General features: G+C 38.3%; 3 protein-coding genes and 1 pseudogene across 3 annotated transcripts; 1 reads left to right on the forward strand and 3 right to left on the reverse strand.

Annotated features, from left to right (window-relative positions):
* Positions 1–2127: 2127 nt before the first annotated feature.
* On the reverse strand, positions 2128–3450 carry LOC148729065 (putative skeletal organic matrix protein 5). Its single transcript, XM_088725405.1, has 2 exons — positions 3295–3450; positions 2128–2955 (listed from the first exon to the last, which is right to left on the reverse strand). Exons 1-2 carry the CDS (start codon positions 3355–3357, stop codon positions 2437–2439), a joined length of 582 nt encoding a protein of 193 aa, XP_088581531.1. The 5' UTR covers positions 3358–3450; the 3' UTR covers positions 2128–2436.
* An 11221-nt stretch (positions 3451–14671) lies between these two features.
* Positions 14672–15324, forward strand: LOC148729066 (putative skeletal organic matrix protein 5 pseudogene; annotated as a pseudogene).
* Positions 15325–17897: 2573 nt separating this feature from the next.
* On the reverse strand, positions 17898–19672 carry LOC148729067 (putative skeletal organic matrix protein 5). Its single transcript, XM_088725417.1, has 3 exons — positions 19639–19672; positions 19021–19147; positions 17898–18725 (listed from the first exon to the last, which is right to left on the reverse strand). Exons 2-3 carry the CDS (start codon positions 19081–19083, stop codon positions 18207–18209), a joined length of 582 nt encoding a protein of 193 aa, XP_088581543.1. The 5' UTR covers positions 19084–19147; positions 19639–19672; the 3' UTR covers positions 17898–18206.
* A 301-nt stretch (positions 19673–19973) lies between these two features.
* On the reverse strand, positions 19974–22160 carry LOC148729068 (protein HEG homolog 1-like). The gene is made up of 3 exons (XM_088725075.1): positions 21878–22160; positions 20514–20628; positions 19974–20128 (listed from the first exon to the last, which is right to left on the reverse strand). Exons 1-3 carry the CDS (start codon positions 22046–22048, stop codon positions 19974–19976), a joined length of 441 nt encoding a protein of 146 aa, XP_088581201.1. The 5' UTR covers positions 22049–22160.
* Positions 22161–27161: the final 5001 nt, after the last annotated feature.

A 27161-nucleotide genomic window follows, 5' to 3' on the forward strand; every position in this document is an offset into this window, starting at 1 on the left:
CAGTACTTCAACTGAACGGATTTCCTTCCGGAATATATCCGTTAGTCATGACCTCTTACACCACACCTTCAGATGACACCTTTTAATTCATAAATAATCCCAAAAGGATCCGTCAGATTTCATTTCCAAATTTTATAGAAAATAATTCTGTAGTTGTCTCGTGCAAAAGAAAGGATAGTTTTGGAACTAGTCATGATTTATCACCGGGAGGGTTTAGGGGATTTCGGAGGGCCGATCAGTCGTTAGCCTCCTACGCAGTCGTTTTTTTGGCTCGTCACGTAATCTTCCTCCCCCACGAACGTCTGCTGAAACGAATGGGCACATTCCTTTCCTATTTTTCAAAACGATCTGTCGGAGAGCACGTGGAGATCACCTAAGAGCCAATTGGCGCTTGGTTATTGTTTAAGAGAAAGCTAATCATAAGCTGTCATAGAACAACTCCCAAGAGGGGGTTTGACTTTCTCGCGTTTCTTATTACTCATGGAAAACAGATCTCAAAACCTTGCTTCAGAAACTCCGAAAAAAATCGTCGGAAAGAACTGTTTTCTGTGCAGCTTTCCGTTAATCCCGCAGGCGAGAATAAGAGTGTTTGGTAAGAGTTCAGTGGATATTGCACACTTAACTGAATGCGCTGTGCAAACAGATTTGAATGTGTTTTCGTCCAGCGACCGTTCGTCTGCAATAAGTGCTACAAGCGGTTACTTCGTTTTGAAAAAGCTAAAACAAATCTGCGATCCCTTCAGGATGAGATAAAAAAAGACTTGAAGAAAGTAGCAAATAAAACGAAACGCTCACGTCGAAATTCCGCTGCAAAGGACAGGGACATTGAGAACATTGGCGTTCCGATCGAACCTACAACAGCTTTACAACTGCAGCAACGATCTGCAGCGAAGTCACTGAAATTTTAACAATCCCCTACCACTTCTACTTCTTCTAACGCCGAAAATGATCGAACAATAGGCGAAAGTTATGATATACTCGGTGGAAGCACTTAGCTAAAAATGCCCAGGAAACACCATCACGTCAACAAGAAAAAATTTATCAAGGTTCAAAGTTTGCTGCCTTGATCGGGAAGCGCGCTGTGATTGGTCTAATTAAACAACCCATTCGTTTCAGCAGACGTTCGTGGGAGAGGAAGATTGCGTGACGAGCCCAAAGAACGTCTGCGAAAGAGGCTAATCAGTCGTCGCCTACAGATCATGGAGCCATGGAGGGGAAGAGGTGAACAAAGAAAACTGACTACCAATTTAATGCCAACAAGGCGGAATGGGGGTTCATAAGAATCAAAATCCTCTGGACCTCCCCCCAGTTATGACTGTTCCCTTACAACAGACATTATTTTGCTGCACGTGATGCCATCCACTGTTCGGTTCTGACTTGTCAGTTAAAATCCGTCGGTGGGGTTAGGTAGCTCTGTTAGGTTCATGAATGTAAATATGTGATGAGGAAGTCGTTTATACAGCGCCAGTAGTTGTCGATATCTGTTGAGCGAGTGAGAGTCTGTTCTAAGATAGTATACCAGCTATTCAAAGCCAAAGTTATTGAAATTAGTTGGAAACTAACAAATAGTAGAACTTTCTGCTAGCCCAATTCAGGCTCGGTCCGAATATTGTAATTCGCAACTCATTACCGACCGGACTTTTTCGCATTGTAACCTACAGACCATATTTGCGGCAAAACTGTCCAATTACTTTACACTACCGAAACTTGTAGCACTCGACCGACAAAATGCTCTTAACTTGAGTGAGATGATGACGAGTGGTCAGTCACCACCAACGAAAACATTCCTTTTTAAGTCAACTCTTTCCTGAGCGATCGACGTGAACCATCAACTGAACTGAAAATAATTATAAGTTGTTAATGACGGTGTCTTTATTATTTCTAGGAAGAACTGTTTTGCCGGTGAGGCTATAGACCCTTCAGCTCTGTAAAACTTCAAGCAAACTATAAGATATCAGTATAAAAGGAAGAGTTCAAATCAGGAAGTAAGGGCCCTTTAAAAAAAGGCAACGAAGAACAGTACCTTACACAACTATCTTTTTCTGTCGTTAATTACACGTTCAGCTCGGGGGTTTTGGATTCTACGATTCTAGGTAAACAAAGCTTCTCCCCTCTAATTGCTACACATTTCGTTGTAAATTAGTCACGAGAATTTATTGTTAGAACATGATAAAGTGATTAACAACTCTTCACCGAAGTGGAAATGGTTGGTGGTGGATATTTACCGAGCCACGAAGCGGCTAGGTAATTATCCATCGACACTTGATGTGCATAATTGTTGTACTTCGAGATACTAAAACGGTGAGACATGTAACTTCATTGCTCATACAGCCCGCGAAATCGACGTTTCATGAATATGGAATTTGTCTTCTTGGCCAATTTCTACTTCGTTTTTAAAGCTTGAATTAAAATTTGGGAAGTGAACTGTGTCCCCAGTCACTGCACCAGGATGTATCCCATGGCTTTGATGTGCTTGTTTCCATTGTCTGGCGAGTGTTTTGCTTCATTGCCACATGTGTTAGAGTCATCATGTAGACCTCCTGTACCAAAACCAATTCGGGAGTCACAAGAAGAGCAGTCATTCTGCTGGTTGGCGGTGATGCCGATTCTTGCTTTGGATTGCCGAGGGTCGTCTCCCACCGCATTAAAACCTTCTTTGTTGCAGTAGGGCTGCAAGGAGGCCTGTGAACCAATCAGCCACTTCCACGTGTTACGACCCAGTGAGGTGGCGTGGTATATTCCAGCGGCGATCAGTGAGTGCAGGGAGTTAGCGTGCTCATTGATTACAGTGAAGTTGGTCTGTTGTTCAATCCTCATACCGAGACAGATCTTGGAGAAGGAAGTGTTCCAGTAGGTCGGTAACTTGGTCTGTTGTAAGTCAAACCCAGTCTCTCCTCCAAAAAGGTTATAAGCTTTTCTGTCGCTCCAGAAATGAGAGTCGTAATGGAAGGTTCTCTGAAATCGATGATAAAGGAGTTTTTCTTAATTAGTTTGATACCCGTTATAGACTGTTTTAGGCTCACGGTCATTAAATAATTGTAAGCGACCCTTAGTGTTTGTTGGAAAGACAGTTGCCATTTTTTTCCCGCCTCGTAAATATGGCGTAAAGAGTGAACGGTCGTAAAGAGTAAAGTTCCTCGTAAAGAGTGAACGGTCAAGCGAACGACTTTTGGTAGTTGTAAAGGAAACGGCATACATTTTCTCATATACCCTATTTCGCTTACTTACACTGACCTGTATCTGCAGTGATTTTTAAATGATTTTATACTTTATTGATAGCAAATCAATTTATACCTTGCTGCCATCAATTTTCATGACTGGTGTCCATCCTCCATCTCCGCATCCAAAGTCTCCCATGTGACAGAAAACGTAAATTGGCTTTGAGTCCAAGAGCAGGACAACCTTACCACTCTTGTTTAATCTGTTGGATAAAATACTTTGTGAGAACTGGTAGTACATAGCGAGACTTTTGCATATTCAGTAGGTCTTATAACTTTACAAGAGACACAACGTACGTTTCAATTCTTTTCCAAAAAGAAGCTAGTCGGCTCGGATGATTATCATAAATGATGAGGGGCTGGATTGTTGTTAAAATGATTGCTTTTATTCCTTCTGGGCCCAGTTGTTCAAAGGCCGATTAGCTCTAGCCCAGGGTTAAATTTTAATCCAGGTTTCTAAATTTCTCTAATCAAAAGCCATTTTGGGATAATTTTCCTAGTTCTTTTTAGGACATTCAATCATCAAATTGTAGACAAATGGAATTAAGCTGAATTTTCTTTCAGAGCTTTCAGATCTAAAATCAAATTTCACACTAACCCTGGGTTATCTTAACACAGCTTTGAACAACCCGGCCCTGATGGCTTATATCGTTGTTACCTATTTCTGATATTGTCATTGAGCTATTTTACTTACATATTCCTTTCGTAAATTTCTTTGCATGTTGAGACTGAAAGAAGAGTAACATATGAATATTAATCTTCTCGGTAGCATTGTGAGTAGTTTTTCATTCATGTGATCATTAAAAGCATCAAGTTTCCTCCAAATTTTTGCAAACTGATCAATACAAGGCAGGTTATTAACATAGACAAAATCACCCTCTTCTCTGATGACATAACAACGGACCCTTAAACAGAAACAGGAAAAAGAACGTGTGGTATTTTAAAATCTGATTGAAACGAAAAATTACATTTAAAGAGAAAAAACCGCAAATGAAAGGCGTTTACTTTGAAACAGAGCATCACAAGAAACCTCATGGAAACATCAAAAGAGATTCATTACTCATTGTGCAGATTTTTCCATCCCCAAAGTATCCAGGTTTGCATGAACACTTGTATGATCCTTCAGTATTGTTGCACACAGCATTGGCATTACAGCTATGTGTTTCTGTAGCACACTCGTCAATGTCTGAGAAGAAATTAATAATTTTTGATGGCGGGACAATTCTCAAAAGAATGATTTTCGCTTGAGCGTTAAAGGTAACCCATGGTCTGCTGGTTTTTGTCCTGCCGTGTGATTGGTTCAAATACTCGAGCCATACCCTTAATGAAACGTATCAAAATCAACTGCAACTCAATCACTCGCCATTTCCCGGCCTGCAAAGCTGGCGTATGTTAGCCCCTAACAGAGGTAAAGAGGGGCAGAGCCGCCAATAGGAGTAGCTTACCAAACGCCTCGCTTCTCTGCTACTCATTTTTACCTCTCAAACCGCACTCAAAACTGCAAGCTGCGCAGAATCGCGTTTTCTTGCCCTTAGGCTTGCTGGCTTGGTTTTTCTTTGATTTCTCATTAATTTCTGCTGGATTTTTTTCTTTTTTTCAGATTAGCTGCCATGATTACTAAGGGTTTCGCTTTTTGACATTCGGTTAAAAGGAATGATGAGTTTTTGCGTTAATCCAAATGTAGCCTAGTGTAAAAAGTAATTCAGATAAAGAACGAGATCGGTTCGTTCTTGGCAAATGGACTTTGAAATAATTTTTTTTCTAGTAATGAACAGGCGGGTGGGTCCGAATGATGCCTCAAAACCACGGTGGATGAGTAATTAAAGGATAAATTTCGAAGTAATCCTTGTTCGATCTCCTCTTTTTCATGAAGAAGAATGGACAGGTAAAGAAGAAGATCTAAATTCCTTTGATAATAACCGTAGGTAATTCTCCTTTAACAGCTTTTCTCGTTCCGCTTGCTAAATAGTTTTGGACGTCCTCACTTATTTAAAAAAACAATTTCTGTTTACCTTGGCCGCAGTCTTCTCCTTTGAATCCAGCAGAACACAAACAGCGATAGCCTTTGTCAGTAAAACCACTTTGACAAGTGCCTTCATTCTTACAGCGGTTTGTGACACATGCGCTCTAAAGCCAAAGAGATAAATTTGTAATCAAGTATACGTCTCTTCAAACTGATGATAATTTGACTTAGTCATCGCAACTGTATCTTAGGCCTTGTCATTCTCTTGAGACTGAGCCGATAAATGCAATTTGCGGCCCAGGTTTCGTTCAATCTCAACCTCTTTACTAAAACTCAAAGAGGATCGTTAGGTTAAAGAAGAAAAGTAAAATTATTCGAAGGCTTACAACAAACTTAGTTGCATTATTGAAATATTTTTCGTTACTTTTTGGACCAATTAATAGGTAGATTAACACAGAATACTTGCATCAGCAGAATGATGAAAATGATCTTTGTTCTCCTCCAGCTCATGTTCGTGTCCTTCTTGAGTGACATTATTCAGTTCGCATAGATACTTTCCACGTTCCTCTGCTGTTTTATCGAGATTAATACTGACACAGTCGGGTTCCATGTAGCACACGTTCTTACAAAACCCTGCGATCATGATTTCCACCACGCGAATCACGTGGTTTACCAGGCGTTTGCCATCAAAGGCTTTTTCAGGTCGAAACTCCAAAGTGCGGCATTTGTCTGAGTCACTGAAGTCTGGAATTAAACAAAAACCTAGAATGAGCGTAGTAGTAGTAGTAGTAGTAGTAGTAGTAGTAGTAGTAGTAGAAGTAGTAGTAGTAGTTCTTTATTTAATGTGGCACCACACTTAGCTACTAGCTACTTACCAGGAAGCCCACAACAAAATATACAATAAAAATTACAACATACATCAAGAAATTATGTACATTAAGTAAGATGTTATTACAAAAGGGATATTTCAAAATTAAAATATATATTTGTATACATGTGTAGTAAAACAGAGATCAAAAACTAAAAACTTAAAATTTTAGGCGACGGATATCGTGAAGAAACGTTCTTGCGCCAGCCTTTGAGCGTATAGCATCTGGTATCGCGTTCCAAGTCTTAGCAGCAAAATAACAAAATGACTTGAGACCATGCTTGGTACTGTTAACCTTTGGTAAGGAAAGCATGTTAGTGCCCCTTAAATTGTAATCAATCCTCCTTGGTTTAACTAAGTCAACAATAGGTCGGGGACCTTATATAGATAGCAGTTATTGACTGTTAGCAACATGTATTAAATCCTACGACTCTTTGATGTCGTATGCAATCCGATACAATCGAGCAAGTCTTCATATAAAATACCCTTATCATTGTATACATGATCTAAGCGCACGTTGATTTACCCTTTCCATTTTCTTTGTATTCCTTTCCCCACAGTGGTGCCATATCTGGCTACAATTATCAAAGTGAGGTAAAATAAATAAGAGGCAGGATATTTTTAAGCCTATTTAAAACATTAACCTGACCCGCCACCTTTCGACAGATCGATGCAACATGAGTATCAAATTTCAGCTTGTCATCCAATGTTACATCTAATAATTTTATTTCACTGGAGGTAGGTATTGGCCTCCCTGCACATTCTAACTGGAAATCACAATCAGTGTTTCCTAAGACCAAACCCTGATATTTTTCTGGATTTGCTAACATCCCATTCTGTCGAAACCATTGTGTTGAACTGGCTAAGTCTCAGTTTATACCTTCCTCCAATGCTCGGGGATCATGGTGTGATAAATAGAGTTTAGTGTCGTCTGCATAACAAATTTACTGTTGACTATTAAGCCCTTCAATATCAGTCGCACCGATTGGCGATATTAATAATTTAATACTTCAATGATATTTTAAGAAAATAGATCACAAAAAAATATATTTCATAAGTCCCAAAGGGTATTATAGAAATCTTCTAGATCTGCTTCTGAGAAGTTGGAAATTTCGTATGGTCAAAGCCTCCATCATAATTTTTTCAGACTACTTATCTCACTGCGCGAGCTTTTACAAAATATAATGCTCTGCGCTAAGTTAAGTGGACTGAATATTTTAAAGGAACCTCTTATTAAGAAGTAGTCAGTTTCAATTGTCACGGTGGTACAAATCCATGGAAACAACCATTGTATTTCCAAGTGGCTTTCATGTTTGATAATTTTAAGCCGAGATGAAAGAGAAAAGAGAATGATATTTTCTTTGCTCCATTCGCTTTCCAACGAAGTCTCGGTGCTCATGCAGATTTGTCAACTTGCTCTAGAATGATCTTAGCACCACTGGCTTTCAAACTTGCACTGCCACCTGAGATACCTACATAATACTGCACATGAAAAATGTCAGACAGGAATGGATTTCCTGAATTATAGAGAAAATGACGGTGATTCTCCATCTAAAATTAAAGATCCTTTCGAACCATGTTCGCAAAAAACTTCAAAATAACTATAAGAAATTGTCTGCTTTGTCTCTATTTCGTCCATAGAACAGATGCAGGCCATAACTTCTATAAGCCCATCAAAATCTACCAAAAAATAATTTATTTAGTCATGAAAAGCTTCAAAAATTTAACTTATAAAAGGCTGATCTACCACAAAAACAAGAGGAAAAAGGCATCGTTGGTAACTAAACAAAGATGCTTTAAAACAATAGCAACTCTTAAACAGTGTAAAAGTTTATTTTTACCATATTTTTCCCGCTAATGATAGGTTTAAGTAAAACTAACCTTGTGTTGCAGACATCATACTGCACAATGGCAAAACAAGACAGATATAGATCAAATACGTGTACATCATCGAGAAGAACTCTTTCAGAAAGTTTTCCGAGTGAAGTGTAAATTCATGTCCAACCCTACATGCAGGTGAAGCGATCCAAAAACTATTTTTTCTTGGGCATAACCTTCTAATCTATTTTCAGCCAATAGAAACTCAGCTGTTGCGTGAAGTATAGTTATTCAAATACTTCATTTCGTGCCAGGACGATGGAATAATTAATAATTTACATGTTTTTTTGTTTTGTTTAAGAGATTCAGTCTTTGGCTATTGTTTAGAAAAGTTTACTGAACCGGCCTTAAATTCTTCTGTTACTTTGATTATCTAAAGAGGTCTTCATGTTCCTGTTTTTGTCAGTATATTGATCAGGTTGTTGAGTAAACTGATTCGACAGACAATCGAATGTGGATTTAAGCACTTTGAAAGCAATCCTATCTTATTACTGGATCATAAACTTTCCAGAAGATAAAAGAGGCTTTTACGGGTTTATTGTAATGTATATTAGTCAGCTTTCAAAAAAAACAACTGCGTAGGTCTTATAATTATGTAGCCTACTTTGCAGTATGACTCTTTGAGGAAAAGCAGTATTTACCGTTAGCCATCAGCGAGTAGAGAGAGAGAGTTGGCATGCTTTTCTATAAAGATAACCTATTTTTGATTGCCAATTTACATACCGAGGCATATCTTACTCCCGACCAATAGGTCGGTAAATGAATAAAGGGAATAAGTTTATAAAGAGATTGTGGTGCTGCGTCAATGGGGGTAAAAAGTTAATTTGGGTTTATTAGCTACGTAGAAATTGTAAATTGGCCACCGCAAAGGGTTAAAAAGCTGACGTTTCGAGCGTTACCCCGTCGCCATTCGCTCTGCCGAAGGGTCAACGCTCGAAATGTCAGCTTTTTAACTTTTTACGGCGGCCAATTTCAATTTTCCGATTTCAATTCAGTTTATAAATTTCGAATAATTGTTAGTTAGATCATTGGGAAGCTTGGTAAAGTAAACTGAATAATTTATTTTCTCCCAATGAATTGAATACCTGCTGGAAGAACGAATAAAGATAACGTGACATCCAGGTGTTATTGGTCAAATAAAAATGAGGAAGTTGTTGTTGTTACCACAAGGTAAAAAAAAAAATTGAATGAGATATTTTGCAATCATTTGCATACTTTTTGTGAAGTCGGTTTCAGAAAGCGATCTGTGATATGAAGAATTCGATTTTTATCTTTGTTCTGTTACTTCGGTATTTCATGATACCTGCTTCTGTCTCATCGAAAGGTCAGTTTTACCATTACTCATTTCTGAGTGGGGATAGTGAAGGGAAAATAGTCCTTCTTAATAATATTTACCGTTTCACACCCGTACCTGTTATTTGTTTAAATGGGCTTTTGTTATTTATTTCCGAAAAAAAATAAAACGTTTAAAGATCACTAAACACTTTTAAATTCCTTTAAACTCCCCAAGGTTAGTTTTACGTACACCTATCATTAGCGGAAAAAATTTTGGTAAAAATAAACTTTTAAACTGTTTGTTTGTTGGGGAAAAAGCTGACTGTAACTGAACAAATATCTTACTTTATTAGCGCAATAACCACAGCAGCGGATACAAACAAGAAGTGTGGAATCAAAAAAGTAAAGTAAAAAACTCCTTCATTGCGACACCACAAAAAATGAACAGATATATAAAGAGGTGGATACATAAGTAGAAAATATTACCAAAACAACAACAAAAAGGACAGAAGATCTTTCGAAATTCGCTGCGTAAGAAATGCAAAAGTACTTACTCAAACAAACCATCCGCCCACTCATCATCCATTCACCCAGAAGAACCTCTGAATCTCTTAAACAAAAAAAAAAACAAGTAAATTATTAATTAATTTTCTATCGTCCTGACACGAAATGAAGTATTTGAATAATTATACTTCACGCAACAGCTGAGTTTCCATTGGCTGAAAATAGATTAGAAGGTTATGCCCAAGAAAAAATTGTTTTTAGATCGCTTCACCTGCATGTAGGGTTGGACATGAATTTACACTTCTCTCGGAAAACTTTCTGAATGAGTTCTTCTCGATGATGTACACGTATTTGATCTATATCTGTCTTGTTTTGCCATTGTGCAGTATGATGTCTGCAACACAAGATTAGTAACTTTTGAGTAAATGTAATCGGTTGAAGATCAAGATGTCACACAGCAACGCTTTTCAGCAATACAGGTTCTTTGCAGAAGTGACTTGTTAGTTGATCTGGATCATTCTCGGATTTTTTCAACGATTCAGTTCGCTTTACTAATTTAAACTAAGAACTTGCGTATTGACTCTGAAACTTTACTTGTCTTCTCTTTATTTTTGGGAATTTTCGAATTTAAACTTTTTGCATATGGCAGATGTAATACGGATAATTGCTACCGAGAAATTAAAATGGATGGCAAATGCCTAAGGGAGTTTAAACAGTCCGAATAGGAACGTGAATGGCTGGACATATGGAAAAAACCATTTAGGATGCTTAAAGATTTGTACGAATAATCTGCCGATAATTGTTCAAACTTATTGATAAACCCAACTGTTGCTATAGCTACATGTATTATTAATTGCTATCTGCAAGTTTCCTGCAGATGGCGGTACGAAACATTACTACCGAGAAATTGAATGAAACACAAATCCCTGAGGAAGTTTAAGCAGTGCGAATAGGATCACAAGTGAATGGACAAATTGAAAAATTTAGGAGTTTACTTAAGTATTTAGACGGATAAACTGTCGTTAAATACTAAAGCTACTAAACCTCATTGTTATTAAGGGGGAAAGTTTCTAAAGAAACTGTTTTGCTGCGTCGGTGGGGGTAACAAGGTAATTTGGTTTAGTTTGTCAACTAACTTCAAATTTTCAGACAATGGAAACAAGCACATCAAAGCCGTGGGGTACATCCTGGTGCAGTGACAGGGAACATAGTTAACTTCCCAACTTTGAAACTGAGAAACCATCATCAAGTAGAATAAATGTAGTATCCTAAAGCTTTAAGGCATATAAAGTAGTGGGTTTAAAATCATCACCTCCTCTGGTCTAATTTGTCTCAAACATCACTTTTTGAAATCCAGTCCAAGAAGTTTTAATTGTGCGAAGCCAATTCCGGTTTTAAAAACGAAGAAGAATTTCGCAAGAAAGACATAGTCGATGTTGATGATACATCGATGACATGAACTGTATGCGCAGGGAAGTCATGCACTGAGGCAAGTGAACAAAAATTATTACTTTTTTTTTTTCGCGCGATTCACCCTTTGGTCTCGACTCCCGCTTCTGTCCACTCATGCCAAAATGCCGAAAACTGCATCTGTTCTGCTAGAAACCCACGGGCGTTGACGATTTTTATTGGAAATAATATTTTCCGTAATCATAACCTCCCTCTGCACAACTTCAGATGTTCCCCTTTTTTATTCAAAAACTATTATTGGCTGAGGGAGGAAGGGGACTAGTCTCCTTCACAGCCGTTGTTTGGGCTCGTCACGCAACGCTCCCTCCCCCACCAATCATCTCCTTCGCAGCCGTTGTTTGGGCTCGTCAAGCAACGCTTCCTCCCCCACCAACTGGCTGCTTAAACCCGAGCCGCATTCCTTTTCCTTTGTTTAGATTTCACGGTGACTGCACGTGATAATGCGTGTTTGCACCAATCACACGTCGCCTTTTGTTTCACGATAAAACCAATCAAATTTCAATGACGTAAGTTTCCCGCGTAAATTCATCGGCGCTTTCTGGAGAAGTTGCCAGTCATCTCAAACATTTCCCATGGATGTAACTCCAAAGAAATTGGTAGAAAGTAGTTCAAGATGCTTCATTTGTTCCTCGATTTCACTCACAAAGAATAAAATTTACATTTTCGGTAAAAAGTTCATTTGATGTTGCTGAACTAATTATTTGTTCTTCGCTCACTGTTGACGGGTAGTCTGGAAAATCCGGAATTCTGCCGGAATATTTCAACGTCTGTTTTTTTTTTCATTCAAAACGACTCCGGTGCTTTCCCGGAATTGAAATTGTGTAAATGGTAGACTGACCCTCGGATAGTTTTCGGTTAATCCTCGGAGTATCAGTATTCGGAGCTCATACACTGTTACCTTTGCGGCTCATTTTATTAAAAAAACGTGCCTTAAGTACGTTAAAGATCTGTTTTACCCTGATTGGGAATACAGCGACTCATACCAGGACTACATCATACCTAACAAGCGACTTCAAAATCTAAAAGCACGTGAGAATAAGTCACGTGATATTACGTAACGAAACAACCGGAAATGAAATTAACGAAACGGAATTAAAATGGTAGCCACATACACTCTTCGGAAAAATCTTGAAAAAAGAAAAAAAAGGAATTGAAAAAACAAGCCTTCAAAAATTCAGGGCTCTCCTGGCAACTTCGGAAACCATGAAATAATCTTCGTGTTAATCATCGTAGTATATTTGGAGCTCTACACTCTTCGGAAAATCATCGGAGTCGTTTTGAATTAAAAAACAGACTTTGAAATATTCTGGCGGAATTCCGGCGGAATTCCGGATTCCGGCTTTTCCAGACTACCACTTATATTAGTTGTAAAAGGAACATATATAAAGTTAAATAACAAAGACGAAGCTAAAATGGCACGTTAAGAGAAGTAAGGAATTGGTTCTTGACTTACCACTGTCTTACAACATGTGCTTCATCGATAGCCACAGCACATAACATCGCACGGTATACATCATCGATCACCAACGATCATTTGAAGAACCCGAATGATTTAGGGCTACAATTACGAATTTAATTACAGGAAAATCCTCCTTGAACTTAACAATTTGACAGCGAGTGAATTATAAAGAAAACAAACTTTATTCAAATTAAAGAGAAAGCTTTCGCCGAAACATTTTTATTTGTAATGGTAGTTAAAAGGCTTCCGAACAAATTTTCAAACATTTTTTTGAAAAGTAACTGTCACGACGTGACACCTGTCAATTAAAGAGTAAAAAAAGCATACGCTTTTGAAGAAACAGCAGTACTGGTGTGACAAACACACACAAGTTAACTGATCAGACGGCGATTTTCTCGTAAAGAGAAAAACAGACATCTTATGGAAAGTATTTTTCATTTCCAACGACGATTAATCTTCGAAGATTTACCTCTGTTCCGTTTTAAAATGTCACGGAAAGTCAAATTGCAAGTGAATGCGAATATGTGTTTTGGAGTTGTCAGTCTGCTTGTTTTTTTTTTCTGTAATGGCGTGTGTAAATCGGTTATTCTTCCACCGAAAAGCTGAAGTCAATGAGACTCTTTCTACCTAGACACAAGGAGATTTAATGCGACTTTTATTCATCGAATTCCTGCGTTTCTGCCGAGAAATTTACGACGAAAGTGTGTTTTAGGATTTTGAACTGGTGCTGAATAAAATTCCTTCTTAGCCTAAACTTATAAATTCGTTTGTATTTGGTGCATGTCAAACCCATGTGTAGCTTAAAGGTCAAACAGGGATTGTCACTCACTAAATTAAGTCTTGTGATCGCGTTCGTAAGAAATTGTTTTTTTTGTTATTGTTGTTGTCGTTTTACTAGTCCGCGTTTTACTAGTCCGCGTTTTACTAGTCTGCGTTTTACTAGTCCGCTTTTTACTAGTCCGCGTTTTACTAGTCCACGTTTTCCTAGTCCGCGTTTTACTAGTCCTCGTTTTACTAGTCCGCGTTTTACTACTCCTCGTTTTACTAGTCCGCGTTTTACTAGACCGCGTTTTACTAGACCGCGTTTTACTAGTCCGCGTTTTACTAGTCCGCGTTTTACTAGTCCGCGTTTTACTAGTCCGCGTTTTACTAGACCGCGTTTCACTAGTCCGCGTTTTACTAGTCCGCGTTTTACTAGTCCGCGTTTTACTAGTCCGCGTTTCACTACTCCTCGTCTTACTAGTCCGCGCTTTACTAGTCCGCGTTTTATTAGTCCAGTCCAGTCCAGTCCAGTCCAGTCTGGGAAATACCATATGCCTTTGTATTTTGGTTTGACAGATTTAATTTTCACGAGAGAAGAAGAAGTTTTTCACCTTAGACTGTAAAGTTGAAAATCTCAGTTGAAAGTTTATGGCAACTTTGTACAACTCTATACAAGATAATTTGATTTTATCAGCTGAGTTAACAATGTAAATGGGCCACCGCTTCGATCGTTAGTCGTCGCTCTGACGAAGGACGAACGCTCGAAATATCAGCTTTATAATCTATTTACGGTGGCCAATTTACGTAAGCAACTCAGATGTTAAAATCGAATTATCTTGTGATTCTCCGAACTAAAGAGGTGCCACAGTTTCTCTGAAAACTTACTCCTTTATTCGATTCATTTAAATCGTGTGAACTTGGTGGCTGAATCGGTAATACCTCACTTTTTGAATAAGCCGTAAACATATGATCAAATGGATAGAAAACCTAGTCACCAAGAGCACAGCCATCGACAAACTCAACGCAGTCCTTGCCGTTTTAACTATATAAAGTAATATATGGACCAAAAACAAAACAATAATGGCCTCAGTTAATTGTGTGGGCATGCATGCATGTAAACATGGTCAGCTCATTAAAAAGAAACATAAAATTTGATTCTATAAAACTGCAATATATTCGCTCTCAACTGGGCCCCTCATTTTTCAACAGATAGATGGCTATATTACGAGCAGATATTCAAAGGCTATGATAATTTCTTTACAGGAAATTGTACAATGGGATCGAATGAATTTTTTGCTTTTCAGAGAACCTTCCATTACAATTCCCATTTCTGGAGCAACAGAAATACATATAAACTTGCTGGAGGCAGGACTGGCTTTGATTTACAAGAGACTAAGTTACCGACCTACTGGAACACACCCTTCTCCAAGATCTGCCTCGGTATAAAGATTGGTCATCAGCTCAGGTTCATTGTGATCAACAGGCACGCCAACTCACTCTATTCACTGATCGCTGACGGGAAATACCGCGCCACCTCATTGGGTCGTAACACGTGGAAGTGGCTGATTGGCTCACAGGCCTCCTTGCAGCCCCACTGCAACAAAGAAGGTTTCAATGCGGTGGGAGACAACCCTCGGCAATCCAAAGCAAGAATCGGCATCACCGCCAACCAGCAGAATGACTGCTCTTCATGTGACTCCCGAATTGATTTTGGTACAGGAGGTCTACATGATGACTCTAACACATGTGGCAATCAAGCAACACACTCGCCAGACAATGGAAACAAGCATATCAAAGCAATGGGGTACATTCTGGTGCAGTGACTGGCGACACAGTTAGCTTCCCAAATTTTAAGCCAAGAAGCCATCATCAAGTAGAAAATGTAGTATCCTAAAGCGTAGAAACTAATAAAACAATGGGTTTAAAATTATCTCCTCTGATCCGATTTGTCTGTCAATTATAGATTTTTTGTAGTCAGTCTAAGACGTGTTAATTGTGCTAATTCAAATTTTACGAATGCGGATATTGGCTACGAAGACGTATTCGGTGTTCATTATACGTCCACATCGCGAGCTGTAGGCCAAGGGAAGTCACGATCAGATCACACACTAACGGTGATACACGAAATTGCGACTTTTTAATTCTTTTGGAGCCCACAGACATTAATTATTTGTACGAAAAATAATTGGCTCAGATACGAGAAGTAACGGAACCCAAAAAGTAGCACTGCTTAAAATATTGCCTACTTTTCTCGCTCTCATTAGAATCAACGACTTTTCTGTACCATTTGCTTCAGACGGCAGTTTCCACGTGGAATACGAATGAAGATATTAATTTTAACACGATGATCATCAGTTCTTCAACTGAACGGATTTCCTTCCGGAAAATTTCCGTTAGTCATGACCTCTTACACCACACCTTCAGATGACACCTTTTAATTCATAAATAATCCCAAATGGATCAGTCAGATTTCATTTGCAAATTTATAGAAAAGAATTCTGTAGTTGTCTCATGCAAAAGAAAGGATAGTTTTGGAACTAGTCATGATTTATCACAGAGAGGGTTTAGGAGATTTCGGAGGGCCGATCAGTCGTTAGCCTCCTACGCAGACGTCCTTTGGGCTCGTCACGTAATCTTCCTCCCCCACGAACGTCTGCTGAAACGAGTGGGTACATTCCTTTCCTATTGTTCAAAACGATCTGTCGCAGAGTACGTGGAGATCACCGAAGAGCCAATTGGTGCTCGGTTATTGTTTAATAGAAAGCTAATCATAAGCTGTGATAGAACAACTCCCAAGAGGGAGTTTAATTTTCTCGCGTTTCTTATTACTCATGGAAAACAGATCTCAAAACCTTGCTTCAGAAACTCCGAAAAAAATCGTCGGAAAGAACTGTTTTCTGTGCAGCTTTCCGTTAATCCCGCAGGCGAGAATAAGAGTGTTTGGTAAGAGTTCAGTGGATATTGCACACTTAACTGAATGCGCTGTGCAAACAGATTTGAATGTGTTTTCGTCCAGCGACCGTTCGTCTGCAATAAGTGCTACAAGCGGTTACTTCGTTTTGAAAAAGCTAAAACAAATCTGCGATCCCTTCAGGATGAGATAAAAAAAGACTCGAAGAAAGTAGCAAATAAAACGAAACGCTCACGTCGAAATTCCGCTGAAAAGGACAGGGACATTGAGAACATTGACGTCCCGATCGAACCTACAACAGCTTTACAACTGCAGCAACGATCTGCAGCGAAATCACTGAAATTTTAACAATCCCCTACCACTTCTACTTCTTCTAACGCCGAAAACGATCGAACAGTGGGCGAAAGTTATGATATACTCGGTGGAAGCACTTAGCTAAAAATGCCCAGGAAACACCATCACGTCAACAAGAAAAAATTTATCAAGGTTCAAAGTTTGCTGCCTTGATCGGAAAGCGCGCTGTGATTGGTCTAATTAAACAACCCATTCGTTTCAGCAGACGTTCGTGGGAGAGGAAGATTGCGGAAGATTGCGTGAGAAGATTGAGCCCAAAAAACGTCTGCGAAAGAGGCTAATCAGTCGTCGCCTACAGATCATGGAGCCGTGGAGGGGAAGAGGTGAACAAAGAAAACTGACTACCAATTTAATGCCAACAAGGCGGAATGGGGGGGTCATAAGAATCAAAATCCTCTGGACCTACCCCCTGTTATGACTGTTCCCTTACAACAGACATTGTTTATTTTGTTGCACGTGATGCCATCCACTGTTCGGTTCTGACTTGTCAGTTATAATCCGTCGGTGGGGTTAGGTGGCTCTGTTAGGTTCATGAATGTAAATATGGGATGAGGAAGTCGTTTATATAGCGCCAGTAGTTGTCGATATCTGTTGAGCGACAGAGAGTCTGTTCTAAGATAGTATACCAGCTATTCAAAGCCAAAGTTATTGACATTAGTTGGAAACTAATAAATAGTAGAACTTTCTGCTAGCCCAATCCAGGCTCGGTCCGAATATTGTAATTCGCAACTCATTACCGACCGGACTTTTTCTCATTGTAACCTACAGACTATATTTGCGGCAAAACTGTCCAATTAGTTTACACTACCGAAACTTGTAGCACTCGACCGACAAAATGCTCTTAACTTGAGTGAGATGATGACGAGTGGTCAGTCACCACCACCGAAAACATTCCTTTTTAAGTCAACTCTTTCCTGAGCGATCGACGTGAACCATCAACTGAACTGAAAATAATTATAAGTTGTTAATGACGGTGTCTTTATTATTTCTAGGAAGAATTTTTTTGCCGGTGAGGTTATAGGCTCTTCAGCTCTGTAAAACTTCAAGCAAACCATAAGATATCAGTATGAAAGGAAGAGTTCAAATCAGGAAGTAACGGCCCTTTAAAAAAAAGGCAATGTAGAACAGTACCTTACACAACTATCTTTTTCTGTCGTTAATTACACGTTCAGCTCGAGGGTTTTGGATTCTACGATTCTAGGTAAACAAAGCTTCTCCCATCTAATTGCTACACATTTCATTGTAAATTAGTCACGAGAATTTATTGTTAGAGCATGATAAAGTGATTAACAACTCTTCACCGAAGTGGAAATGGTTGGTGGTGGATATTTACCGAGCCACGAGGCGGCTAGGTAATTATCCATCGACACTTGATGCGCATAATTGTTGTACTTCGAGATACTAAAACGGTGAGACATGTAATTTCTTTGCTCATACAGCCCGCGAAACCGACGTTTCATGAATATGGAATTTGTCTTCTTGGCCAATTTCTACTTCGTTTTTAAAGCTTGAATTAAAATTTGGGAAGTGAACTGTGTCCCCAGTCACTGCACCAGTATGTATCCCATGGCTTTGATGTGCTTGTTTCCATTGTCTGGCGAGTATGTTGCTTCATTGCCACAGGTGTTGAAGTCATCAGGGTAACCTCCTGTACCAAAACCAATTCGGGAGTTGCAAGAAGAGCAGTCATTCTCGTTGTTAGCGATGATTCCAATTCTTGCTTTGGAATAACCTGAATCGCTTCTCTCTGCATTGAACCCTTCCTTGTTGCAGTTTTGCTGCAAAGAGACCTCCGAACCAATCAACTTCTTCCACCTGTTACGACCCAGTGAGGTGGCGTGGTATATTCCAGCGGCGATCAGTGAGTGCAGGGAGTTAGCGTGCTCATTGATTACAGTGAAGTTGGTCTGTTGTTCAATCCTCATACCGAGACAGATCTTGGAGAAGGAAGTGTTCCAGTAGGTCGGTAACTTGGTCTGTTGTAAGTCAAACCCAGTCTCTCCTCCAAAAAGGTTATAAGCTTTTCTGTCGCTCCAGAAATGAGAGTCGTAATGGAAGGTTCCCTGAAATCGATGATAAAGGAGTTTTTCTTATTTAGTTTGATACCCGTTATAGACTGTTTTAGGCTCACGGTCATTAACTAATCGTAAGCGACCCTTGGTGTTTGTTGGAAAGACAGTTGTCATTTTTTTTCCGCCTCGTAAAGATGAGTGAACGGTCGAGCGAACGACTTTTGGTAGTTGTAAAGGAAACGGCATACATTTTCTCATATACCCTATTTCGCTTACTTACACTGACCTGTATCTGCCATGAATTTTAAATGATTTTATACTTTATTGATAGCAAATCAATTTATACCTTGCTGCCATCAATTTTCATGACAGGTGTCCATCCTCCATCTCCGCATCCAAAGTCTCCCATGTGACAGAAAACGGAAATTGGCTTTGAGTCCAAGAGCAGGACAACCTTACCACTCTTGTTTAATCTGCTGGATAAAATACTTTGTGAGAACTGGTAGTACATAGCGAGACTTTTGCATATTTAGTAGGTCTTATAACTTTTCAAGACACACAACGTACGTCTCAATTCTTTTCCAAAAAGAAGCTAGTCGGCTCGGATGATTATCATAAAGGATGAGGGGCTGGATTGTTGTTAAAATAATTGCTTTTATTCCTTCTAGGTCCAGTTGTTCAAAGGCCGATTAGCTCTAGCCCAGGGTTAAATTTTAATCCAGGTTTCTAAATTTCTCTAATCAAAAGCCATTTTGGGATAATTTTCCTAGTTCTTTTTAGGACATTCAATTATCAAATTGTAGACAAATGGAATTAAGCTGAATTTTCTTTCAGAGCTTTCAGATCTAAAATCAAATTTCACACTAACCCTGGGTTATCTTAACACAGCTTTGAACAACCCGGCCCTGATGGTTTATCTCGTTCTTACCTAGTTCTGATATTGTCATTGAGCTATTTTACTTACATATTCCTTTCGTAAATTTCTTTGCATGTTGAGACTGAAAGAAGAGTAACATATGAATATTAATCTTTTCGGTAGCATTGTGAGTAGTTTTGTATTCATGTGATCATTAAAAGCATCGAGTTTCCTCCAAACTTTTGCAAACTGATCAATACCAGGCAGGTGATTAGCATAAACAAAATCACCCTCTTCTCTGATGACATAACAACGGACCCTTAAACAACAACAGAAAAAAGAACGTGTGGTATTTTAAAATCTGATTGAAACGAAAATTTACATTAAAGAAAAAAAATGCAAATGAATGGCGTTTACTTTGAAACAGAGCATCACAAGAAACCTCATAGAAACATCAAAAGAGATTCATTACTCATTGTGCAGATTTGTCCATCCCCAAAGTATCCAGGTTTGCACGAACACTTGTATGATCCTTCAGTATTGTTGCACACAGCATTAGCATTACAGCTATGTGCTTCTGTAGCACACTCGTCAATGTCTGAAAATAAATTAATAAATTTGATGGCTAGACAACTCTCCAAAAAATTATTTTCATTTAAGTGTTAAAGGTAACCCATGGTTTGCTAGTTTTTATTCCTACCCTGTGGTTGGTTTAGATACTCGAGCCATACCCTTAACGAAATGGATCAAAACCAACTGCAACTCAATCACTCGCTATTTTCCTGCCTGCAAAGCTGGCGTATGTTTTAGCGCCTCACAGAAGTAAAGAAGGGCAGGGCCTCCAAAGGCGACAGCTTACCAAACGCCTTGTTTCTCTGCTACCCGTTTTTACCTTTCAAACCACACTTCATTCTCGTTAAGAAGTTTAATTTAAAAATGGAGCCCACACGAGCCTACTGCTGGTTTAAAATGACAAGGTTTACCTTTTTTACAGTTCGGACCTTTGAATCCAGTGGGACACAAACAGCGATGTCCTTTGTCGGTTAAAGCGCTTTGACAAGTACCGTTCTTTTCGCAAGGGTTATCAGTACAAGCGCTCTGAAGCCAAAAGGAGAAAAAGTATGAACAATTTTAAAATCATACGTTGAAATATTAATGTTGCAGGATGGGTGATTAGTTTTTTCTAAGTCTAAGTCTCTCGCTTTTAATTTAGAGCAGTTCATAAAAAAAGAAACAATTAGAAAACAAGGGGAACTTAAGGTTATCGTGCACCTTCAGGGGTGTCTCGTGTGCAAGCGATGTACCGCGTCCGGTTTAAACTGTAGATATCTAAACCTTATATCAAAATAAAGCTTATAGGACTGGCTATCAGACCGTACCAAAAATTTTGGAAAAAACTAATTTTCGAATTTTTCACGACTTCTAAATGCGAGCGCGCCGAATCACGTTTTGAACATTACATGTCAAAACGAATTTTGTTTTTCGCTTATTTAATGTGTTCCCCCGTTTCCGGGGCCAAAGCGCTAAAAAAAAAAGTGTCTACGATTTGCCATATTCAATTTCAGTGAAAAGTTACAGAACATTTTTGAAATAGGATTAAAAAAGTGTGGAGTGATCGTTTAAAAATCGCTCTTGAAAAAAATTTTTTAGAAATAAATTCGGAGACAATTTTTTGTTGTTTATTTTTAAAACTAGCTACTGTCAAAATTTGAGAGCAATCGAAAAAATTCCCTTTGACTTGTACCTCTTAAAAGGTGATGCGGACGCTCGCATTTAGAAGTCGTGAAAAATTCGACAATTAATTTTTTTTTTTAAAAATTTTGGTATAGTCTAAAAGCCAGTCTTATAAGCTTGAATTAGATATAGGAGTTAGATATCTTTAGTTTAAACCGGACGCGCTACATCGTTTGCACGCGAGACACCCCTGAAGGTGCACGGTAACCTTAAATACAAAAAAGTGCTGATGACAAAATAAATGTCAGTGACAGCAAAATTAAAGTAATCATCTCAACGCTTAAGATTATGAAAGTGGTATTCCGCAGAAACTGACAATCAGCTAATAAAGTAACACCTACCTCAGATGCATGATAAAATTCCTTTTCATCCTCCCTCAGGTCGAATTTCTGTCCTTCGTGAGTAACGTTACTAAATTCATAATTGTACCCACGGTGTAGAATAATTCGTTTATCAAGGTTAACACTGACAATGTCAGGTTCCATGTGACACATTGACACATTATTGTTATGAACTCAACGATACGAATTTGCACGTTTTTCAAGATTATTGCCACCGCGGTTGGCTCATATTTACTACAGTTTCAGAGTTGATGATAAAAATAGCTTCTAACCTCAAAGTAATAGTGATGCGAATTCTTGTTTTCTTTGTATTCGTTGGGACTGCTGTACTTATCAGTTGACAGTAACTCACACCACAGTTGCCCTTCAGCGGCCAGGTTCACGGAGACACACAGAGGATGGTGAAGGCATTTAAAGGTGCATTCAAAGTCGTCGTATACCATAATCTCTTCAATTTTAGGTACATTGAGATGGTGGAACTTGTCTAGGGAGAGTAGACTTTGCCTGGATATCGCTGATGAAGTTTCTGGTATATCGTCGGGTTCTATAATGACTGCTTCTATTGGTTAAGATTAAGAGTGCTTTTGGAAAAAATAGGCTCCTAGCAAAATTTCACTTAGCAGGAACAAAGAATTGGAAATGCGTGGTGTTTTTAAACTTTCATGGAGAATTTTTTCTACTTGCAGTTATTGTGACCGACATATGGATCAAGGCGGCCACTTATTTTGCCAAACAATGAGCTTTTACAATAGAAACCAGTAGAAATGAAAATGACTAAGCTAGAGTGGTAACAGAAACTTAAGAACGTTTCAGAAAAAAGCTCCTTTTGGACTATTTGGATATTAAGGTGCCTTTTGGCATGACAACCGAATAGATTGCTCCAAAACTGAACATGAATCGTAAATTTGGACATTTTCTCGCGAACTCTTGAAATTCTTGACAATTTGTCACAAAGGCAATTGACAGCGACATGCACACAAATCTACAAAAGTACTCAACCTCGATAACTCAATAGAAATAAATTAAAGCGAAGAGAAAGAAAATCAAAAAACAACGCAGTTTAGCTACATTAAATGACACACAAACAAAGCATCTTTACAAAGTTTAAGTAGTGAAGTTGTTTAAAGTAGTTTAAAAAAGTGCTACACTAATTTAAAAAGAATTCCTATGTAAAGAAAGAAAGAATGTTTTTTTCCAATTTCCTAAAAATTTAATGTCTAATATAAAAAATAAAGATTTATTATCTTCTGAAATAAATTTTGATATCTTCTTTACTTCAAGAGATATAAAGCAAAAATTAATTTGAGAGTAGAACGAAAGGCGAGGTTGCCGACCAAGGCTATAGCCAGACTTTAGGACAAGACGAGGCAATTTTCGAGCGCCGAAGGCGCGAGCCGCTAGAGGGGTCTGGGGGCTTTCCCCCCAGAAAATTTTGAAATCTAGAGGTTCAGAAATGCTCTTTTAAGGAGTTTCCGTGGCATTTTTCTTTAGATAAGTCAATCTTCAAGAAAAAAATTTAAAAAAAGGCCAAAATCAAGTCGAGGCAATTGCCCCGTCTTGGCTTATGCTAGCTACGGCCCTGTTGCCGACACTTCATGTCAACTTGTTCTCGTTATCTAATTAACGATTTCACAACCAGTCTTGATTTTCATTGTACATTGTACAGTTTTGAACAGTTTTAAAGTTACTCATTCGTTTTCAAATATACTTCTATTAGTTCTTTCCGAAAACTAGATATATAGAGAGATTGTCTTTGTAATTCAAATGCTGTTTTCAAGTTGTTATGATGTCCAAAAGCGACTAGTCCCTTTTGCGGCTCCGGTAAAAGGAAAATTTCATCGCAGTTTGCATCGGAGCGGAAATATTGTTCACCGATAGTGATAGGGGTTCCTACTAGACTCAGGGAGATTCAGTGGCGAGGGTCTATTTCTATCGAAGCTGCCGTGGGTGTTAGTTCGCGAATAATATTGCCGACAGTCCATCATCATTCGCGTAGCATAGCACTTGCGTTTGGGTTTACATTGTAGCTCTCCTTCCTCTGCCTGACCTCTCTCTTCCTTTTATTCAATCAGTGTTTATTAAGCTTCAAGAAAATTGATACTTTTATAGGGATAGCGTGAATGATTTTCAGTTTGAATGAAAACGCTAGTTTTCCTTCTGTGATACCTCAAGGTGGCTCGTATCGGTTTTCATCTTTTTGATGGTTTGTAACTTTGAAATAATACAACAGACAGACTTACCAAGGCCAGTTGAACACTTTTACGGGGTTGAATTATATAATCATTGGTTATCCGAAAATAAGTGTCATTTCGTCAGTAACAGTTTCCATGGCAACGCTTTCATAGGCCTATTCAGACGCATTTTTTAGCTTGTGGCTTAAATAATTCGAAAACTAACCCGGTGACCCCGTGATTTATTTTCAGTGATTGCTTTTGACACTTGAAAAGGAAAATGCACAAAGATTTTTAAAAAATTCTACGGAGCGGTATTTCAGAAAATCTAGAAAAAGGCAATTTTCACACATCGCAAATTTCCTTCCGTAGAATTTTTCTAGTTTTTTTTTCTGATGATTCCTTTCGACGTTATTATCATATTGGAACAATAAAAAGAAGGGGTCACCGGACTTTTTTTCATGCAATAGCTTTCGCGAGTTTAGCAATTTCCACGCGCTTTCTCGCGCATTTAAAAATCTGGATTCTATTAGATCGACATTTGTTCATGATCTGTTATAGCTACCACTGATTATTGCGTGTGCTCGCGCGAGCGCCTACGGTCTGATGTTTACAGACGTTTACTGCTAAGAAAATCATTAAACAGCCGTCAAAGACAGCCTCCAGAGACAGCCTCCAAAGACAGCCTCCAAAGACAGCCTCCAAAGTCTTCTTCCACTTCAGGTAGATTATCCTTCACTTGAGTTCTTCTTTTTTCGCCGTCGCAAGATTTCATATCGGTTGAATATTTCTTTTAAATGTGAAGTGAAGCAACCTTTACTTCTCTTTCTTCTTTTTATTGTTCCAATATGATAATAACGTCGAAAGGAATCATCAGAAAAAAAAAAAAAGACTAGAAAATTCTACGGAAGGAAATTTGTGATGTGTGAAAATTGTACTTTTTATAGATTTTCTGAAATTCCGCCCCGTAGAGTTTTTTAAAAATCTTTGTGCATTTTCCTTTTCAAGTGCCAAAAGCAATCACTGAAAAAAACGCAGTGGGTCACCGGGTCAGTTTTCGAATTATTTAAGCCACAAGCAAAAAAAATGCGTCTGAATAAGCCTATGAAAGCGTTGCCATGGAAACTGCTAGTGACGAAATGACACTTATTTTTGGATAACCAATGATTATGTAATTCAACCCCGTAAAAGTGTTCAACTGGCCTTGGTCAGTCTTTCTGTTGTAATCTTTCAAAGTTACAAACCATCAAAAAGATGAAAACCGGTACGAGCCACCTTAAGAAAGATCTCAAAACTTCGCTATCGAACGAATAGTTTTGGAGGATTAAGATATTAATTAAATGAATGAGAGTCTCACTGATCAGTGAAGTTGTTCACTGCAAGGACCTTTCGTTTTATCTTTCTGAGTTACGTTTGGTGAAAGATTATAAAATTACAAATGTTTTTAGGCCGCGTATCAATCTTTTTGAAAACAAAATAATTTGGATATATCAACAAACTTGAAATGGTAAATTGGCCACCGTAACGATTACAAAAGCTGACGTTTCGAGCGTTAGCCCTTCGTCGGAGCGAGTAGAGGAATTGTGGGTTGTGTGTGCTTTTAAAGGCAGAAAATGGAGCTAACGTAGCCCAGTCAAAATTTTTAGTTTTAATGAGTGAAGTGGGCTGAATCGTTGAGGAAATCCATAAATGATCCACATCAAGAAAAAAATAACTTTTGCAAAGAACTTGCATTACAGGAGAGCTTAATTGTATGACATTATGTTCTTCAGCCGATTTAATTATTACCCAAAAGCTACAGATCTATCACGACAGGTAAATTTGTTGATATTCTCTAATTATTTTTTTGAGAAAAATTTGACCGCAGACAACCAACAATGAACTCTTCCATTTAGAGGACAACATCCACAAATGTAAACTTTTCACACATAACAATCCAAAGTACAAAAATATGAATAGATAGATAAAGAGGGGAATAGATAAGTGGAAAATATTATAAAATAACTTCTGAATGATGAGCTCGATTATAACGAACCGGAGTACAAAAAAAATATCTTTCGCAATTCGCTGCAAAAGAAATGCACGAAAACTTACACTCATCATCCATTCACCGAGAGTTTCTTGGTTCAGCAGTTGAAAATTAAAAAGTGTTTAGCTATCTTTAAAAGAATTGCTATTGTGCTGATAAATAACAAAACCCTCTTCAAACAGATAGCAGGTGTTAAATGGTAACTACTATTTAGAAGTAACTTGAATATATCAACAAAGTTGAAATGGTAAATTGGCCACCGTTACGATTATAAAAGCTGACGTTTCGAGCGTTAGCCCTTCGTCGGTTCGACGAACGGCTAACGCCCGAAACGTCAGCTTCTATAATCGTAACGGTGGCCAATTTACCATTTCAACTTTGTTGATATATTCAAATTATTTCGTTACCCCCATCGACGCAGCCCCAAACAGTTTCTTTAGAAACTATCAGCCTTTACTATTTAGAAGGACTGCTTTCCCTTCACTATCCCCTATCAGAAATGTGTCATGGTAGACCTAACCTTGTGATGAGACAGAAGCAGATATCGTAAAATACCAAAGTAACAGAACAAACATAAAAAGCGAATTCTTTATATCACAGACCGCTTTTTGAGACGGACTTCACGAAGTATGTGCAAATGAATGTAAAAAATTATTTTTTTCCTTATGGTAAAAACTTCCTGACTTTCTTTTGACCAATGAGAACTAGATATTACCCTATAGTTCTTTGTTTCAACATGATATCTTAAGTCACTTTGCCAGCCGATATTTAATTCTTTGGGAGAAAATAGATAATTTATCTTACTTACTAAGTTTCTCGATGGTTAATCGTACAGACACAACAGCAGTTGTAGTTTGAAAATCGATATCCGTACGCTAAACAAGAAACGAAACGGAAAAAATAAATGCTACCTCCGCTGCACCTGATTTTAATTTATTGAAATATGCTAAAACTATTTTGCGCTTTAGGCCCAAAATTGTCTTCCGCCTTGAAGCTCTTTTACGACAGCTCGTAGAAAATAGGAAGGGCTGCAAGTGAGTTTATGTTCTAAACTATGGTTATGTTTTCTATTCATTGACTATTAATTAAAAAGAAGGCTAATAATACCATTTCAGAAAGGATATATATATCTTATTAGACGTTTTGTTGTGTAGTATTGCTGAGTATTTTTACGAGTTGTGCCGTATTTTGACGAACCCGTAGGGATAATAATTTACCTGGTTAAGAAGTTTTAAGAATTTACGGTTAAGCTATCGTTTAACAGCTATATGTTGTGGAGAATAAAACAAGACCTTTAAACAAATAGCAGGTGCTAGAAAGTACCTATGATTCAGAAGAATTACTGTCCCTTCTCTA

The sequence above is a fragment of the Stylophora pistillata genome, chromosome 6 (genome assembly GCF_964205215.1).
Source record: "Stylophora pistillata chromosome 6, jaStyPist1.2, whole genome shotgun sequence".
Lineage (NCBI taxonomy): Eukaryota > Metazoa > Cnidaria > Anthozoa > Scleractinia > Pocilloporidae > Stylophora > Stylophora pistillata.

What these genes read in the sequence shown, in the direction of transcription:
- LOC148729067 (XM_088725417.1), bottom strand. Translation starts at nt 19,083, where the DNA reads ATGGGAGACTTTGGATGCGGAGATGGAGGATGGACACCTGTCATGAAA. An exon ending in TGAAAATTGATGGCAGCAAG is followed by an intron (nt 18,726 to 19,020) that starts GTATAAATTGAT and finishes CATCGATTTCAG; the next exon opens with GGAACCTTCCATTACGACTC.
- LOC148729068 (XM_088725075.1), bottom strand. Translation starts at nt 22,048, where the DNA reads ATGGTATACGACGACTTTGAATGCACCTTTAAATGCCTTCACCATCCT. An exon ending in CGCATCACTATTACTTTGAG is followed by an intron (nt 20,629 to 21,877) that starts GTTAGAAGCTAT and finishes TTTTGGCTTCAG; the next exon opens with AGCGCTTGTACTGATAACCC. An exon ending in AGGTCCGAACTGTAAAAAAG is followed by an intron (nt 20,129 to 20,513) that starts GTAAACCTTGTC and finishes ATTTATTTTCAG; the next exon opens with ACATTGACGAGTGTGCTACA.
- LOC148729065 (XM_088725405.1), bottom strand. Translation starts at nt 3,357, where the DNA reads ATGGGAGACTTTGGATGCGGAGATGGAGGATGGACACCAGTCATGAAA. An exon ending in TGAAAATTGATGGCAGCAAG is followed by an intron (nt 2,956 to 3,294) that starts GTATAAATTGAT and finishes CATCGATTTCAG; the next exon opens with AGAACCTTCCATTACGACTC.